The 20421-nt window shown below is 39.6% G+C and overlaps 1 protein-coding gene across 1 annotated transcript in view; it reads left to right on the top strand.

Annotated features, from left to right (window-relative positions):
* The window catches only part of dph1 (diphthamide biosynthesis 1), an 89122-nt gene that overhangs the window by 52511 nt on the left and 16190 nt on the right, over window positions 1-20421 (top strand). Inside the window, exons 5-8 of the mRNA XM_084717935.1 lie at window positions 3284-3438; window positions 11546-11667; window positions 16122-16190; window positions 17237-17393. Of these exons, the coding sequence (XP_084574061.1) occupies window positions 3284-3438; window positions 11546-11667; window positions 16122-16190; window positions 17237-17393 (503 nt within the window). The remainder of the gene's footprint in view (window positions 1-3283; window positions 3439-11545; window positions 11668-16121; window positions 16191-17236; window positions 17394-20421) is intronic.

Below are 20421 nucleotides of genomic sequence, written 5' to 3'. Positions count from 1 at the left end.
TCTAATATAAAAAAACAATAAATAAAAACAATTGAGAATGACTCTCTGGGGTTTATTTTCTTGATGCATTCAATTTCTGCAGATATTAACATTTTAGGATAGAATGTGTAAAACTCAAAGATTATTATTATAGTAGTATTATAGTAAACTAAAACTGAACTAAAAACTAAAAGTAGGTGTTAAAGAACATTTTGATTAATTGACAAAAAGATAAAGATTAGACTGTAGAAAAAAAGAAAACTATCTGAAACAATATTGTGGTCACATTTGTTAACACATTAAGCCTTAGGAAGCATTGGTCCATATATGTTTAATGAGACTGGGATTTCTACATGACTGTGAATCAACTGCCTTCATAAAGTTTTGTGAGTTTTTGTGTACTGTAATTCCTATTCTGAACTTCTTAAATCTTTCCCCTGACAAATGATCATCATATTATAATTAAAAAAATATATATACTGAAATTAATACAACCCCAATTCTAAAATAGTTTAGACTTGTTAAGATAAGACTTGACCACACAGGAAAAAGACCATCCAGATTCTTACCAGCGCAAAGTTCAAAGGTCAGCATCTGTGATGGTACAGTATGGGTGTGTGTTAGCGCCCATGACATCATGGCTAGCTGTCATGTCTGTGAAGGCCCCATTAATGCTGAAAGGTACATACAGGTTTTGGAGCAACATATGCTGCCATCTGGACGATGTCCTTTTCAAACAATGCCAAGACACATTCTGCACGTGTTACAACAGCGTGGCTTTGTAATAAAAGAGTTCAGGCACTAGACTGACCTGCCTGCAGTCCAGACCTGTCTGAAACTGAAAATGTTTGTTGCATTATGACGCAAAAGATTCAACAGTGGAGACCCTGGACTGAACTGACTGAAGTCGTTTATCAAGCAAGAATAAGAAAAATGTCTGAACTAGTTTCCTCAATTCCCAAACGCTTACTGAGTGTTGTTAAAACAAAAGGTCATGTTACACAGTGATAATCATGCTCCTGTCCCAACTTTTTTGGAACCTGTTGCATCAAATTTAGAATAAATGTATATTTTCAAAGAAACAGTTGAGGTTGAACATCTTAAATATCTTGTCTTTGTATTGTGTTCAATTTTATACCGGTTGAAAAGGATTTTTGAAAATCCTTGCATTCTGGTGTTATTTGCATTTTACACAGCATCCCGACTTTTTTTGGAATGGGGATTGTAAAAACAAAAACTAAACATTTTCAAACTATAAACATCTAAACTGAATCAAGTAAACTGCCTGGAAACCAACAACAACAAAGAAAGAGAGCAAAAACTAAAAATACAATACTATAATAATGTTTTAGGAGCGTCTGCCTCGTGTACGGAGGCTATCAGTCCTCTGCTGCGGCTGTTGGTTTGACTCCCACCTGCAGCCCTTTGCTGCGTGTCATCCCCTCTCTCTTCACCCCGCTTTCCCGTCTACTCTTCAGCTCAAAAGCCCAAAAACATAACTGTAAAAAAAAAAAAAAAGAAAGAAAGAAAGCAGTCACAGTTCACCAACTGTTGCTAATTGCTTTCTGAGATTGTATAACAGTGGTAAAAATAACTATATATCAGGACACACTGACCTGCATTATCACTTGTTTCAATCCTCTGTTAGCAGGCTTAGGAGTCTGTGTGATCCAGTTTCTTATATATTGAACAATTGCACTAGCTCAGACTTTGGTCGAATGTAAAAGTAACAGTTAAATTCTATTATACTGCTACAAATTTACAGTTTAGGACCATGTTGAAGGTGCCTAATGACTGCTGTATTACTCATACAACTGTCCACATGCGCAGCATCGAATGGAACCTGTTAGTACATATTGATTTGCAAACAAGCCACTATATCATCATGTCCAAACACTTCATAGTTCCACTTGTTTATGACATTGCCTGCATATTTGTTTACATGGGCGCTAATAAGCGGCTCTGCTGAGTGACCTCATGGCTATAACACGTAGATGAATAAAACCACCGATGGGTCAAGTGAGTCCTGTCCATCTCATTGACTGTGTCTCTAATTGCAGTGTCTAAGTGCTCTCAGGCTACCATGCTAATGTGAACACAGATCGATGTCACTTTTCTTTGCCCTTTACGTTTTGGGGAGAGCCTATAAACAAGCAGCAGACAGCCGTTAGCCTCAGTCTGGGTTTTTTAACTCAACTCCTCCAGCAACCCTTTTTAGCCTCATGATATATTTAACTACTTGGTTTCTCACTCAACATGTGGCCTGCAGCAAAGCCCACCTTTTTAAATCCCTATCCATCTCCTTCCCTTCGCTCTCTGCTGAGATGTGAGCCCATTCATCACTTCTGTTGCCAGTTAATTGACAACCCACCCACCCCCAGCCCCAATCCACACACACTCACCCACACACAGTATCCTATTACTTTTTCCTCTCCTCCATGCCCTATCTTTTGGAATTTATATAGTACATTATTAAATCACATACGCAATCCCACTCCCATATTGAATTCCAGTGTTTCCCAGCCGACTTTCATAGGAATTTCTCATTACTCACTGGTTTCCATCCCATCTGCCTGCAGTCCTTTGTAAAGACTTGTATCTCACTGATCCTCGGTCTCTTCCCAGTCCGCCCGTCTCTGTTCACCCTCTGTTTTCTGGTCCCTTGTCATGCTTTTACTCTCTTATCTCTCTCCTCTCTCTCTCTCTCTCTCTCAGTGTTGCTTTAATCTAGGCCATCAACTGAGCTGCACTTGCTCATAAAACATTTGCACCATAATGGGCCATTAGCTTAATCATAACAAAAAAAGTCCCCTCGCTCTTGATCTGCAAATTAAATGTAACACAAGAGGAAGAATAATTATTATGATCAACACAAACGATAATTCCTCTTCCTTACCCGTGGCCTTTACCCTTATTTTCTTGGACTGACGCCTACTTTTTTTTTTCGGCATCTAACACGGCACGTCTCGAGCTACCTCTCGCAGGCCCGGCTGCGTAGTAAATGGCCTGTGAAATTAATGGCATTAATAGTAATCGCATGTGTCCCTCTCCTTCCCTAAATAATTGAGGTCTTTGCATCAGCTTCTGCATGTGCAGGAGATTCATGCTGAATGAGTTTCAGTTATATCACACAGGCGCCCACCACGAGCTATATATGTGCATGCGTTCCCATATAGCTGTATCACTGAACATGTGCTGCGTGTTAATGTTTGAGGCGTCATCAATAGTGTATATACCACAGGCTTACCTGACATAACACAGTGAATTATTCATCTGTCTTTCTTTTGTCTTTGTCTCCCTGCAGTCCCTATAGACTCCACAGCGGGTATTAAGATGCTGTATGTGTTTGTGGATATCCAGATGGACAATGCACACTTCCTGGACACGGTCAAGTTCAACTTCTCTCCTGGACAATCTCTGGCACTCGTCAGCACTATTCAGTTTGTGGCAGCGCTGCAGGTGATTAAGCACCGGATCTGACTGATATTGTGTGTATGTGGGTGAGTCCATTTTTATGCCTCTGTGCTGCAACAGCTGTGGCCGGAGTCATTATGTTTGTGGTTTGTCCATCTGACCATCCCATTCTTCTGAGCATGATATCTCAAGAATGCCTGGGCAGAGTTTCTTCAAATGTGACACAAACATCCACCTGGATGCAAGGATGGATTGATTAAATTTTGGAGGTCAAAGGTCACTGTGACCTCATGACAATCCCACTCTTGTGAACTCAACATCTCAAGAACACCTTGGTACAAACGTCCACCTCGACGCAAGAATGATCTGATTAGATTTTGGAGGTCAAAGGTCACTGTGACCTCACGACCATCAACATCTCAGCAACACCTAGAGGGATTTTTTTTTTTGTTTAATTTGGCTCAAATGTCAATCTGGACTTGATGACCTGATTAGTTTTTTTGTGGTCACATGTCAAAGGTAAAGGTCACTCTGACCTCACGTATCTCAAGAATTCACCTGCTAATTATGACAGAATTTCACACAAAAATGTCTGATAGGACAAAAGGATGAGGAGATGACATTTTATATCCAAAACGTCAACTTTACTGTGACATCCTAATGTTCAGCTCTCTACCAGTCTTTTGTACTCCTAAAAATTGTCTCTAAGTGAGGACAGCATGTTTCCCCACACAGATTTTTTTATCTGGAATGATACATGTCAATAAGTGATAACTTAATTTTGACAAAAAAATACACTTTTTAACACCTTTTATTAAATTCCTTCAAGTCGTCGCTACATAAATTATATGAGTCTGGACAGATGGATGCAAACTGCAACTTGACTTGTTGGCGAAGGCATACAAGTACACAGCAGTAATTCTAATTGTGTCAGGGAGAGCTGACGCACTGCAGACCAGAATAATCACTGTCACTTTTGTGTGTTTCCCGTTTTACTGAGGTATTTTTGTTTTTACAGTATAGCAACACACACACACATAAATACTTCTGTGTGTTTATACAGTATACCTTTCTGGTTCCTGGCTTTCATGAACAAGCTCGCTCTCCACACTTAAGCTCAGTTCAAGTGTGGGTTTGTGAAACCCGGCAGCAGTTATTTTGGACCTGAAAGGTGGAATGAACTCGGAAGGCCTCTCAGTTCAGCATCGTGCTCATCTCTGCACTTTACATAAGCAGTGGCGGCAGCTATAGTATTAAAGGTTGAACATCCTTTTTTTTTTTCCCTGCCTCTCTGTTCTATAATGTGTTCTGCTGCTTTCATTTGTCGTGTTGGACCAACAGCTCTCTTCACTAATGTAACCGTTGTTATTTTTATACCACACTCATGTGGGTCATATTTTATGTCGAGGTGTTTGAGTGCATCCATGTGTGTATGTGTGCATATGTCTCTTTGTTTGTGGTTGTGTATTGTGTGCATGTGTGCCTCCACCTCGATCGGGTCTTGTGATGTGTAGGCTTGTTGAGGTCATACAGTATGGGCGGGAAAAGCCCGGAGTTCATCCGTATTCCCTGTGGACTGCCTTAAACTAGCCTTAAATCGTTCAATTTATCCCTCCACCTCCAGGCACACTGACTCTTTTTTTTTTCTTGTCATCTAATTGTTTGCTCTCTCATCTTCTCATCTTTGCTTAAATGAATGTGGGTGTTTGGAACAGTTGATTTTTATTGAGTATCAGAGCGCTCTTTTGAGAGAATATTTATTTCCCTTGTTAAAACAATCATATTCTTTTATTTTCTTGTTTTTCTTGTTATTATTTTTTAGCTTGTCAGGCCATGTGGCAGAGAGATCCTTTTTCAGTGCTTTGCTGAATCATTAATTCTCATTAGGGATGCGAGACGACATTAATTTTGACAACTAATTTTGATTTAGTTTTAGTCATAGCCTTTTGACTAAAATGCCATTTAGTTTCATTTATATTTAGTCACGTTTTAGTTGATTAAATTTCATGAAATTTTAGTCTACTAAGTCTACAGTAGATCTGTTAAATTTTAATGCATTATTAAAATATTTCTCACTCTTTATATATCCCTGGAGGAAGCATCTATTGACCTTTTATCAATATTAATATTAAGGGTCATTCACTTTTCTGATCCATACAGGACAGCAGTGGTTTCTTTCAGCTTGTATTGTATTTCATATTTGGTGAAAATAAACCATGTGCAGTGTGCATTTCAGCTAACCCTTGAAAAACAGAAACAGTCAAGTGTAGTAGCTTTTGCATTAATTTTGGGATGACTAGTCTGCAAATGTCACTTGAAGTTCATTGTGTTTTTACCAGTGATTTTCAGTCCACATGGTCTTCAAAGGCTCAGCATCAAATGTGAAATTTGTCTATACATCTGTTCTCCTCTTTCTCCCAAATGTTGACATTTCAGTACAGTTTATGAGACATGCAGGAAGTGCCTGCTAGTTTACTTCCCGGGTAGATCAGTATTATCTAATTGTGTGGATCAGACCTCCTCACCACACAGAGATTGGATCTCATCCCAACTTGTTCCTCTCTCATATTTCCATCTCATTTCTATTTGTTGATAAAAGTGTTAGTAGATGTTCTTACAGTTTTTGTCATCATAAATTACTTTTATTCATTTATCATCATGTTTAGTGAAAAACGTCCATGACCAAAACTGTCACAAAAGTAAATAGTCATCATCAGCTGATTTGACAGATCATGTTCAAGTTTTAAATTTGAAATTTTGGGCAAAATGTTTTATAAAAGCCAAAGTATATTTGTGAAGTTTTTCTGATGTTGTTTACCAGAATAAATTAGTTAACACTGGAAGAGTCAGAACTGGTCTTTGTTTTTGTTGTGATAGCAATATCAGATTTGGATTGATCAGGGCTGTGAGATATTAAATCATCCTTTTGGCTCATTGCATCTGAGCCTTTCTGACCCTCAGGTGTGTATAAGATGCACGTTATATGAACTTTTTAAAATACAAAAATATGAAATTATCGATTATCTTGTGGCTATCGGCCATGAGAAGCTGGTAATTATCGGTTATTGTATGGGCTACAAGAGACTGACTGACTGCAGCTGGAGTTAAATCTCTGGGAGAGTCAGTGTCATGCCTGACCCACTCAGGAGCACTTCAGAGACACTTTTTCAGTGTAAGCTTTTTCAGCTTCTCTCATTCTTTGCAGCATTGCCTTCTGTTGATCCTTCATCTTTTGACTACTGCTTCCACTGTTTTCCCTCTGCATACATATTCATCTTCATTCATCTTCTCTCTCAGTTGCATCCATTTTCTATCTCTGTTATTATCTGTTCTGTAATACAAAGAAAAGACGGAAGCCTCCTTAAATACACATATATAGCATATAAATATTTCTCACTTTCCTTTTTTTCTCACAAAGACAGGCACTCAGTGGCAACACAAACAAAAAGGCTTGGATCAGCAGCTACTCTGGATTCAATCCAAGCTTGGCGCATCAAGATGTTTATGAAAAAGCAGGAAGTGACAGCATAAATAGGACATACCATGAACCTTAAATATAATAGTGGGATGCTTTCACTATTGATAAAGAGCATTGTGTGTGTGATCCACTAATGCAGCCACACATTGGAACATGGGAAGACATGCTGACACACAGGAAAATCTAGAGGGAGCTCACTGAATAATCAAATAACAATATAAAAATAAAGACTGACCAGGTGAAAATACACAATATACATACAGCTTTATACAAATATTAAATATACAAATATACAAATATTACAAATAGGTTATATGTGTAGTTTAGGTGAAACATGGCTTAAAATCCATACAGACTGATTTTTCATTAAACTCATTGTTCCTCCCTGTGAGTGCCTGTATCTGTGCACATATTTAGCATGTTTAATTTTCCTGCATTTGATATTTCCCCTCCTTTTTTTAAATTTGTATCATCACTGACCTGTTTAGGAAGCCTTTTTTCACTTTTTCTCATGGTTATCTATTCTTTCCCTTACTTATTCTATAAAACGCTCTTAGAACGACCTTTGATGTGCTGTTAAACAACACATGAAGAAGAAGAAAAATCATCATCACTTAGTACAGATGAGGACAAAATTATTAGTCCCTCTGTGAAAATTTATTTTTTTAAAGTATTTCCCATGTGCTGTTAAACAGAGCATGGAATTTGTAACACAGCTTTTCCAAACATCCTAGTTTTATTTTGGATGCTTACAATGTTTGTGCTAATAGTCAGTTGTGTATCCTTTTTGATGGATAACAGCCTGCAGTCGTTTGTTGTAGTTTTCATCAAGTCTCAGACACGTCTCCTGAGGAATCCCAGCCCATTCTTCTCTGGCGAATCTCTCAAGCGCCTCCAGATTTGATGGACTTCTGGCACGGACCTTGGTCTTCAGTTCACCTCACAGATTTTCAATGGGATTCAAGTCAAGGCTTTGTGCAGACCAGTCAGTAATGTCCACTTTGGTCTTCTGGAGGTAGTTCTTCACCAGGAACCCAGTTTTGCTGCTGACTGCTTCTTCTTTCAGAATCTTCTCATATCCTTCTTTCTTCATGATTCCTTCCACCTTGACGAGATTCCCAGTTCCAGACGCACCAAAGCATCTCCACAGCATAATACTCCCACAACCGTGTTTCACTGTGGGGACGGTGTTCTTTGGGTTATATGCCTCTCCCTTCTTTCTCCAAACAGCTTGACAGCTTGGCTTGAAGGTGTCTCTTCTGCAGAGGTGGAGTTTTTCTTGGTCTGTAACCTCGCAGTCCATTCCTGTGCAGGACTCTAGTGATCGTCTTCTTTGAGACTACAATTCCCAACTTGGCTAAGTCATTCACTAGTGTCTTGGCAGTTGTTCTGGGGTCTTTAGACACGTCTCTCACTAGTTTTCTTTCCAGAGTCTTTGAAATCATTCACTTCCTACCTCTACCAGTCTTGTTCTGTACTGTGTGGCTGTCTTTGAATTTCTTGATGGTACTTTTCACTCCAGTTGTTGACATGCTGTGAAACGCTGTGATAACTTTGTATATCCTTCACCTGCTTTGTGAGCATCAACAATTCTTTTTCTCAAGTCTAAATTGAGTTCTTTTGTTTTTGGCATGATGCTTTCTCAAGTGACAGATCAAACCCTTACTGAAGTTTTTATACTGTGTGTAAATTGGAAGATAACCCTCAGTTTTAACTTGATTTTTCGAGCTTTGAGCATTACAAGGTTAAAGCACATCATTGCACAACAGTGGTTTGTGCTACAGCTCAATAAAAAGGTCAGTTCTTAACGGGGCTAATAATATTAACCCTGGAAGTAATTCTGTTATTGTGTGCAAATAGAAATAATTTATGCTTTCTAAAGAAAAAAAGAAAAAAAAAACTTTCAATTTCACAGGGGGACTAATAATTTTGTCCACAACTGTACATGGTTTGAGTTTCGCTATCAACTTATACTACATTTCTTAAAATTTATTTTTAATTTGCGCCCATATAAATCTGCGAAAGATCCAGATATAGGGAAATAAAGACAAATGTGTCAGGAGAAGCCAGGAAGTCACGGGCTCAGGCAGCTGACCTCCCCTCCCTATAAGAACAAAACAAAACAAACAATAGAAAATAGTAATACTAATTAAAAATAAGCTAACATAATTTCAGGAAAAGTCAAAAAGAAAGGTGACACATAGATGTAGCAGAAACACAAACAATAAGTAGAAAAAAACACCTTAAGGTACAATATTATATGGATTCTTTGGGCAATGAAATGCTATCAGAAGGTCTGACACGACATGATTTCAGGGGCCTGTGATCAACAGTGGACATTTATCATTTTGGACATTTAACATGATCAGTTACATGATGACTGGCGTTGCAGAGTGTAATAGTTGTCTTGATAGTCACGAGAGTGAGCAGTCAGTAACTGGTTTGATGGCAAAAGTCAGGGAGAGGAAGCAGGAGAGTTAAAACAGATAGACAGCTCCCAACAGTCTAACAGGGCTGTCGATGTGAAACAGAAAATCATCCCTCTCTCTTTCGCTGTCTGGTTGATTGCTGGTTCTTTTCACACAAGGCAAACAATAAAATGATTGTGCTTTTTTTCTGACTCACAGTTAATCCCTGCTGGGAGATTTTAGCAACAGAGTTTTGTTGTTATGGCTCAGATTAACTTCCAACAGCAGCACAGCCCTACGAGAAACTGTAACTCTAAACTTGTTTTACGAATGGTAAACTAACAGTATGTCCACGCTACCGGCGACAGAGCATCAGGCAACATGTCATTTTCAATTGAAACTGGCGACACGAAGCCAGAAACTGATGTCCAAAACTTGTCGCTGTGTGTTGGGTATGAGGCGCTAGAAAAGTTAAGCTAGCCTCAATTTTTTTTCAGTACTCAAATGATGCAGTGAAGCGTGAACCAATTATATGTTTTTTGCTCATGTGTTATCATCACTTCAACTTCCCGTCTCCCCATGATTCCTGTGCCATCTAAACAATGAACATGCTGTTTGCCAGTTTCCAGTTTTATTGAACCCTACTATTTTCTTACTGTCATAGCAACAGAAAAAATGCAGCTCCATGTTCCCTGAATCTACACACAAGCACTCATTGACATCAACGAGTGCTAAGTAGTATTTCATTGAGTACTTAATGACAATGTAGCTGGCTACGTCTGGCAGTTTCATAGTTATATCGTCAGTAGTGTAAACATATGGTGAGAGTTACTAAGTCTACAATGTAGTGATTTAAGCATCAAACTCCCTGCAGCCACAAAAAAAATGTTTCTGCAAAGAAATTCAACTCAGTTAAACTGTCGGAAACGTTGTTATGTCTTTATAAAAAACTGAAATGGGAACGGTCACAGATAGCAAGCTGTAACGTACTGTGTTCTGTTTGAATGTTTAGGCGTACGTGGACGGAAACGGTGATACAGACGTGGCATGGCAGTTTTAACATGAAGGTTATCTTGAAGTTCCCATGAAACGGCTCATGGAGTGCTTATTGGTGACGTGTTTCCTGTAAAAACAGGCAGTTAGGCAAGAACTTATGGCAGACATTTATTGATGTTTAAAGTAGCTAGGAGGGAGAGTGTTCTTATCAGCTGACTGTGGTGTGAGAGCTCCCAGTGGACATGACCAGACCAGAACCAAAACAGGCTCCAAGACCAACTGAGGCCAGTTTGAGGCCAGCAGGGAATAGGCTACAAAACTGAGGTGGTTCTCTTGCTGGGGTTTGGCTCCCGGCACACCAGTTCTGAGTCACAGCTAACTGAGCTAACAGCAGTTAGCAGTTAGCTAACTTAAATTAGCAACAAGTAAAGCTATCTTTCCACGAGATATCTCTTTAAACGACCTTGGTACGGTATTGTATGACCAGCAGTGTTCACTGTGAGGCTGCTGAGCCAGGACAGGAGCTAACAATTACGATTAACTAACAAAAAGTAAGCTAACGCTATCTGTCCTCCAGGAAACTGTTATTAAATAACACAGGCGGATCAGCCAGTTAACATCAGAGGGGAGACCAGAAAATATTTTCTCCATAAAACATGACTGAGTTTCACTCAAACCAGTTAATTAAGTTATAAAGTTGTGCTTATGTACAGTGAGGCCCGCTCCCCGGAAACACTCCAGTCCGCTCTGGGGACTGGATGTGTTCTCCTTCCATGCTCCACTCTGTCATAAGCGAGAAAGCGTAACAGTGGATGCAAATTTAGTAATGCCCTGAAGTGCAGGATGAGTCAACAGGTTTTAATCATTTTCCAGAAAAAGACAAACTCTGAAATAACATTTAAAATACCCAAGAATCTACAAAACAACAGTTTTGTTATCGCTGGACCAGATACTGGCATTTTAATGACATACAGCATAATACATATATGATAAAAACCAATTAAATGGACTTTGACTTCATGGGAATTTTAAAGATGGATCAGTCTTTTTATTTTGCGTTGATCAGATTGGATCATTGATCTTTATATTGATGTATGCAACCATATTAATAGATTATTACACCTCTATGATTGCCATCCAAGGGTTGCTTTCAGACTCTACTCCACTGGTCTTTTTTTGGAGATCACTTCCAAAACAAGTGAAAGGGTTAAGGGTGAGCTGGTCAAAACATGTGAATCTCTAACTATCTTTCCTTCTGTCTTTCCTCCAGGCTGTGAGTGCAGCCCTCAAACCAGAGTATGACGTGCTGGTCCCACAGTGTCGACCTCTGTCACCAGGAGAAATTCTGGGCTGTACCTCCCCTCGCTTAGACCGCCACGTCAACGCCATCATGTAAGAAGCCTCCTTCCTCCTGTCTGCTACCTCACAGTTTGAGTTCCCGGTGCTGTCCTTTTTTTCCTGTTAGTTAGTAGAGATATCCAGGTAACCAAAAGACGCCCAGCTATGACTCATTCAAACCCCCTCCCTGCCTCAGCTATCATAATTACCCCTGTCACTGCCAGGCCCACCCATGTGACATGAAGAATAATCAGTGTGACATCACACCAGACAAAGCTAGCTGTGACAACGAGGTATGTCTGTGTGTTCCCGATCGGGCTTCTATTATATCCAGCCAGAATCAGCGAGATGCTGATCCACAACGGCAAAGCTAAAAATACCTTCACACCGTGCAAAGCATTGAATTGTGTAAAACCAGACAAGCACGGCCACTTTTGACTGTTTCAAATCAGCGGCAATACATCCGCATGCTCACCAATGTTCTGTGTTTTTCGAGAATGTTTTCATTAAGTATGCACCTACTGTGGCATGTTCATGGTGAGAATTGATAAACTGTGCCACATGTTCACCATTTGTCTTTAAATTTGTTTCTTATTTTCTCCTTCATTTCCTCTAAATGGGAGAAAAGATGATGAATCCAGCAGGAAGCTGCTTGTGTCCTAAAAGACTCCCTCTTCAGTGTTTTCACATCAACATAAACGCTGTGCGTGTGAGACTTGTCAAAGTGATGCTTATCCTCTCCTTACTGCAGGGAGGAGAGCGCTCTGGCAAAGTAACAGATCAGGCAACAAACAACACCTCCGCAGCCACTTTGTGTCTATACATCTCGTGCAGCTCTGCAGCAGCAGAGAGCATCCTATGCTTAGTGGTGCACAGTGAGTTGAAGTAATTCCACAGGTATAATTATGTCTAGGTGCTTCACCCGGTGTGTCTGATCCGCATACATCCAGTGTTAGTCCATGTGATTAAAACCTCGCAGTGCATGAGATTAAAATGGCTACACAAGGACAAGCTTTGCTATATGCATAAGCCAGGCCCTATGGGAAGGAAAGCAGTGTGGGTGTGCTCATATGTGTGTGTGTGTCTGTATGTGTGAAAGAAGTGGAAGTGCAGGGGTTAGGGTGTGCTTCACCTACTAATCCAATGTGCGTTGTCTTTGATGCGTGAGTTGGGGTGTGTAGGGGTGTGATGGGAGTGAGAATCGATTAGGCTGCCTGAGAGTTGGTTCTCTCTCTCTCTCTCTCTCTCTCTCTATCTCTCTATCTATCTATCTATCTATCTATCTATCTATCTATCTATCTATCTATCTATCTATCTATCTATCTCACACACACACACACACACACACACACACACACACACACACACACACACACACACACACACACATTCAGTACACATGTACAACACACAGACGTGGTCTCTGGTCACAGCCCATAACTCCCTCCCCCTCCGATAGGGATTTTAATCATTAGTAATCATTTTAATAATTAGTAACCATTAATCAGTTAATCACCGTTAATAATTTAACAGATTAAAAATTTATTTAATCAATAGTATGGAAATGGCACTAATTGTGCCTCATTTAACATTCTTCGGTTTGGCGGAGCCTTTTGTTGAATAAACTTCAACTCAAATGAGTGGAAAAATGAGGGAAAAACACACCTTTTCAAAATTATTAATTATGAATCCATTATTTGATTGTTAGCATTTTCAACTATTAGTTAAGGAAAATGCAAAAACTTTGCAACCCTTGTCTCTGGTATAGTAAGGCCCACTCCTCTAAACCAGAGGTTCTCAATTTTTACTCAGCCAAGGACCCCTGGCAAGAGAGGAAATAGTGGGAACCACCTCATGTATGTCCCTCAGAATAATTTGACATAGCCCATTTTTCAGATTTCTACTTAGTAATTTGTAACCATGTCAACACCGAATACACATAACAAAATCATCACGTGTTGAATTTGAATGCCTCTACAGACAGTTCCAGTCTTTTAGGGATTTTTTTCTGTTAGTATTCGTAGACTTTGTCCCCTGGTGACCACGTTAGCGCCTGTCTGGATGGCATGGAGGAGCTAGCTGGTGAGCTAACCTGCAAACACTCCAGATTCTGTGGGTTTATTTTCTCTATAACTTTAAACCTTTCTCCAGTGCATTCATTTAGCTGTTTATTGACAATATTTCAGAGCATGACGTTCATGTTATTACACCCATCAACTTGAACTGGTGATTCACATTGCACGGCCCCTCACATATTCCCTATCGAGAATATAAATATGAGGAATGATATTGGTTAAATAATGTGTAGGAAACATTGCTGGGTAAATCATTTTCTGACTCCACCGATCCTTTGGGAAAAAGATGAGCTGTAAAAACTCAGTCGTCATGAGGAAGCTGACTTCATTCATTTTGACTGACTGTCTGGAGTGGGGCTGCAACCAACAATTATTTTCATTGTTGATAAAGCTGACGATTATTTTCTCTAGTCTATAAAATGTCAGAAAATTGTGAAAAATGTCGATCTGTGTTTGCCAGAGCCCAAAGCGATGTCCCTGTTAAGATATATGCTTTACTTTGATAAAGGCGTAAACCAGAAAATACTCACATTTAAGAAGCTGGAGTCAGAGAGTTTAGACTTTTTTTTCTTTAAAAAAAATATTAAAACCGAGTGATTATCAAAACAACTGGCAATTAATTTCATAATCAATCAATGATCAATTAATCAATTAATCGTCCCAGCTCTAGTCTGGTGGCTAAATGAGACATAATGGCATTTAGTTATTTTAAAAAAATCCATGTTTAGACTATAAAACAGAGAACTGCAATAATAATACAGAAGTCTAAATGACTTATAGAAGTAATGTAGCCTCATTTCAGACTCTGGCTGTAGGACAAATGTAATTATCATTAGCAGTAATGACAAGTATGTTTTATTCACACCAATCAACTTATTTGCATAAATGTTCTTCAACTCAACCTGTTATTGTCATTTTGCCTTACATAAACTTTCAAACTGATAATGTTTGTATTTACTTAAAAGAGCACGCTTTTATTTTCAAGTATCAGAGTAATATCCTCCTTTTACCTCAATAAATGAAGGTATTGAGACAACTGTATTGAGAGAATGTCCACTATCTTTAAGAAGAGTAACACAGAACAAGTTCTTTTTAACAATGCATGATCTTGTTCTTCACCTTTGATAGTACAATAAATTCATATTTAACACTGAGTTATCTTGAATTAATTAGGAATAAGTCTGTGCTGCAAGAAAGTGTTAGTTGTAATTGCATTTCACTGAAGCTTTGAGCTACTTGAGCATTATAGAGAATGACTCGTGGTGTATTGGTCCTTGAGGCCCATCTTGAAGCTTTATAAAAGGGCCTGGTCTGTCACATTTCTATAATGAAGAAAAGTATTTTTAAAAGCTGAAAAGTGCATTGAAAGGAGCTATAAGAAATGATCAGTCGACCATTTCTATCTGCTGCCTCTGCTCTGGCGCTGGCTCGTAATAGCGCGATACAAAGATGTGAATGTGAAGATACGGTTTTGCATAACGCAAAGACACGCAGCATTACCATTATAGAGAGAGCACATTTACAAAGAACAATAGAATATGGATGGAAGGGCTGTGAGAACACCAGCCTCTTAAAGCTGCACAGAACTGAGGACAAACCGCGGCTGAAGTGCAGCAGGCTCATTGTTGGGAACATAATTATATGAGGGCCTTGAATGTTGCTAAGCAAAAAGAAGCTGTGCAACGGCGGCTCGGCTTGGTCTCAGTCTGCGTTGTCGTTCAGTGCTCACAGTTGTGCATACATGTGCACTTTCACACAGACACTCACTCATAAATAAAGGCATGGCTTGACATGTCTCCAGGTAGCCTATCTGGCAAACCACCCACATCCTGTTCTAAGCTGCTTTAAACGCTGACCAATTAGTGGGTTTAATTGCATGTCCTGCCTCAGTAGGCCTACTGAGACTGTGCAGTAATGAGTAGGGGTTCTGACCTGAGCCCCCTCACACTAACAGCAGGATTCGTCTCGGCCTGACCCTGGGGGGTGGTGGGGGGTTTACGTAAGACTGTTCTGCCTGAGCTTGTGTGTTCAGGCACCTACATGCCTCCGTGTACTTATGGTGTGTGAACTCTACCTCCGCTCGGCTGGTGAATCCCCAGCACCAGACCCCGGGTTAATTGGAAGGGCTTGCATTCTCTGTAAACAGCAGGCAACGATCGTTGGGGTCAGGTTCCCGGACAGCAAAGATGGGCAACCCTCCACCCCAGCCTCAGGCCCTCTGCCTGGTAACTCTTTGGTCTTCTGTTTAAAGACCGCAGAGTGAAATGGATTGAAAAATAGAGTGAAAGAGAACCCTGTAGAGAAGATATAAGAGAATAACAGGCCAATATTAATTATTGTTACACGTTGAATTTTGATTGTCTAGTAACAATCATTTTTCCTCAGTTCTTTTTCTTTGCCTCTAACATTAAATTGATTTGTGTTTTTCTGTAGTTACCTGGGAGATGGAAGATTTCACCTTGAGTCAATCATGATCGCAAACCCAGATATCCCTGCATACAGGTATTGTGAAACAAAATCTGTCAGCGAATATTATAATTTCTCTGTAAATAAATGGTAAACTAAGGAGAAAAGTAGCAATTTTACAGATATATAGTATTAGATACTGAACTTTTGGGGGTGATACTGATTTACAAGCAACTAATTCTGTTATTTAGAATATTCTTGCATCTTAACACACCAATTTTTCAGCATTATTATTTTTGTACACTGTTGTATACATATTTTATACATGTCTTATTTGTCTGGGTATATTGTTATGTATTGTAGTATATTTTACAGATATTTTCACACAGTTTTTATTTCTTTTTACTTAAAACTTCTCTGTGTATCTAAATTTCTATTTTAAATGAATGGGAGCAACTGTAAGGTAACCCAATTTTTGTTGAAAAATAGTTTTCATATCTGCCTAAATGAGACAAGATAATGCCAATATAGCTGCCATAGGTTAATATGAAGCCAATAATATCAGCAGACCAATATGTCTTTCTTGCTCCCTACAGCATATTTACAGACATATCTGATCATCTATTAAGATACTCAGAAGAATGTTCCATGCATTGAAAAATGTATTTTATAATGCTGCTCATTGCTATTGAAATTAAAGCATCCCTTGCAGTCATAATCACTCACCTTATTGCGGTGTCATGATAACATTTTGTGAGGCTAAAGTTCTGTTTTGATGAGGTCTTGTTTGTATGCAAAGTGAAATTGTGTTGTTATAGACATATGCACTGCCGCACAGATCACAGGTCTCTCTCATAAACAAGATTCTAATCTCAAGTGAGGCCCTTGTACCGGAGAAAAGGAGATTAGATGCTCAGAAATACCTCCATTTTTCCTAAGATACACTAACTCCTGTCATACTTGATGGCTTTTCATGATTGGATTTTTTTCATCTTTTCTTGCATTTCTCTCCTCAAGATAGACACCTGAACAATAGATGGTAATGTGGGTAATGTGTGTAATATGTTTTGTCTGTTTACGTTTGTGAACACATCCCATTCACACCTGCGCGTCTTTCCCTTTTTCTCTCTTTCTGTTCGTAGATACGACCCCTACAGTAAGGTGTTCACCAGGGAGTACTATGACCACGAGGCCATGCGTGCCTTAAGGCTCCAGGCTATTGACAAGGCTCGGTCGGCCCAGAGGTGGGGCCTGATCTTGGGCACGCTGGGCCGGCAGGGCAGCCCCAAAGTGCTGGAGGTGAGTCTGGATCCTCATTTCAACAGTCCATATGTCCTGAGGCCACTTGTGCAATGGGCTGTAATATTTATCAGTGTGAGTTTCTCTGACAAGTGGTGACATGATGTACTGATTGGGGCACTGGCAGCTTGTTATTTCACGTTTAGGATGATGCAGCCAAACTGCCATAGCAAGTCATATCCTTGATCCCACTGTTGGCCTTTAGGTTGGCTGTATTCAGGGTTTCTGCAGGTCCTTAAAGGTCTTAAAGTCTGTGTAGGAAAAAGAGTTTTTCTTCTAAACACATTATACATTTTTAGAATGTAGTTGCTGAAAACGTGAAAAGACTGAGATATATGTTGCACTGAAATGTGGACTGTTAAACTGTAACAGAGCCATTGTCCCTCAACACTATATATGCCCCACGCATTGACACACAGACGACACTGCCTCCCCCTCCCTAATGGTCAGTTACAAATGTACCTCATTGACTCTCTCAGTCTAAATCAGACCAGCAGTTCGCTTCAGCTCACTTCATTTCCAACAACCCAACACAGAAGAATAAAAAAAAAAATACCACCCTATCTCTGTCCCCCAGCTCTGGTAGCTCAGAAATGTCTGGACATGTCTAATGAAGCTGTTAGACAAAGCGTACATATTTCAGGTTGTGTTCAGGTCATAGTGGTGTTTGACACTGGGAGAGTGGAGCGGACATGTCCCTAGCATTTCAGCACAGAGAAAACTGCAAGTTTTTCATCATTTTGAAACCAAATTTGATGTACTTTTAATTTGTTTTAATCATTTGTGTGGTTAATAACACGTCTCTGACAAACTCAAAGCACACATTTATTGTTGCTTTTCCAAATCCAATAATCTGAATTTGTAGGCCTGACAGGTCATAAAAATAGTTTGAATTCTCTAACATAAAGCAAGGAAGTTGCTAATACGCTGTTTTGAACTTCCAACAATATTTTAAGCCTATAGGCAATTTATGAATGTTTTGCTACTGTTGTACAATAAAAATTCAGTTATTGTCATGAATAAATATTTTAGTTAAAACAGTTTATTGATCCTTATATTGTTATTCAGCAAATTGGCAAACAAAAATTTAAAAATATAATAGTTATCTCACAATACTATTTGATTGCATGCTCATGCTGGCCCATTAGTTGGAGACACTTTAGTGAGAAACTCGGTCTTAGCGAGTGTGGCCTGTTGTCCGTTATCATGCACACAAGTCTGTGTGTGGGTTCTAATCGATTAACCAAGAAGCCCTCTCTGGTCTGGTCACTCCTAACCTACAGCTGCTCCTGCCGCTTTCCCCTGCACTGCACGCTCCACATTATGGTCTTCATTTTTTCGTCTTTGTTTCACATGTTGTGTGTTTGACTTATTTATTACCTTTGTCTTCTTCGCATCATGTTGTCTGTAATTAGTATACACTGCTATATGGTAGAATGCACGGGCCTGCTTAGATGTAAAAGGTTTAAACCCACACTGTGCCTAGATTTCATCCACCAGCTTATGTTCAGACTTATTTTGTTGCACTACTCCTCTTTGTAAATATCCAGGCCTGAAAGATGAAGTTAGCATTGATGCAAAAATGTCAACCAGAGAGCCAAAAGTAACATTTCTGGGTGGTAGAAGAGGATGGATTAAAAAGGAGGATTTGAATAAAAAGACCCACCAGCTGTCCCATAGTGATCTGTCAAGATTAAGAAGTATGTCAGATAACCTCTCAAGTAAAAGGACAGAACTATCTCTGATAAGAGCACAGTCGTCGAAATGTCTCACAATACTCCGAAGGACAGTGGATATCAGCACCACTCATGCCTTTATCTTACCAAAGGAACATTTATGGGATTTTTTTTCACTTGGTTTGGCCTTCTGCGTCCCTGAATTTCTCCTTCAAGTCCAAGTACTACTGCCCAAAACTTCAAAGGCATAGTCGGCAAGGGAGCAGAGTTCCTTGAACTAGCTAAACAGTTTCATTTATTGATATGTTATATGAGGCCTGTTGTCTGGGCTTATACCCAAGAGGCATGATCCAGCTCCATCGGAGGTGGTAAAGTAAAGCCAAAACTGCAGTATATGGGCCCACTACCCTCCAGGGTGAATGCAAAATGTAAGGCAAAGCTGAGGGCCTTGGTGTGCTTAACCCTTTCTACAAAAATCTACCCACAGCACAAACGCTGGAGCTAAACTCCTGGCTGGACTCTTCCTTTTCCAGAGTTGCCATAATTCTTTTGCTGAGCGCCCGTATGTTGAATGGCAGGGCCAAAGATGCTCATGTAACATGATAGTGCATTACAACCTGCACCGGTGGTATGAAATGGTCTAAACTTCCTGTCTCCTAAGTGGGCATGGTCAGAAGTGTTGAAAGTGTTGCAAATGTTGTATAGATGGATGAAAGCAGATACAGTACACTGGATACAGTTCAAATTTAATATTTGCTAGCATCCATCGTCATCTTGGTTTGTGTGCTCCAGTGTTTTTGGACCTATTTTCCAAGAGTGAGTGCCCGAGACAGCACCAGACAGTCCTTGTGAGTTAGTTGAAGCATGTTCAATCTCTCCTTTCATTGAATGTTTGCGAGTTTAATATGCTAAGTATTGTTATAGAGCCTATCTGTATTGCCAGATATCACAAGAGTATGCTGTGAATCTTGAGTGTGTTGCTGAGACAGAGACAGGTCTCAAAGAAAGTTAGTTTTCTCCTGATTTGTCTGTCTGAAAAATACCATTTCAGTATCTGAATGGAAGATATGGATTGTGAAAAATGGGTCTACTTTGGTCATTATGGGGCAAAAATATATATAAGCTGTGTTCACTTCTCCCATTAGAATGGACAGACTCAGGACCTGCTGTTAGATTCCTAAAAGGGTGGCACGGTGGCGAAACCCATGTGACACAGATAAAGAAAATGAAATGGAAAGTGTGCCTTCTGCTTTCTAAAACACCTCCTAGCAAGGCTCAGCCAAATGTTTGAAGGACCAAAGAATATGGAACATATATATCAACATGGAAGTCTTTTGCATGAATCTACATCT

Source organism: Lutjanus erythropterus, chromosome 4 (genome assembly GCF_056507025.1).
Source record: "Lutjanus erythropterus isolate fLutEry1 chromosome 4, fLutEry1.hap2, whole genome shotgun sequence".
NCBI classification, from domain to species: domain Eukaryota; kingdom Metazoa; phylum Chordata; class Actinopteri; order Lutjaniformes; family Lutjanidae; genus Lutjanus; species Lutjanus erythropterus.
The sequence above is the reverse complement of the archived record's forward strand: the minus strand, read 5'-3'. Positions and strand labels throughout refer to the sequence as shown.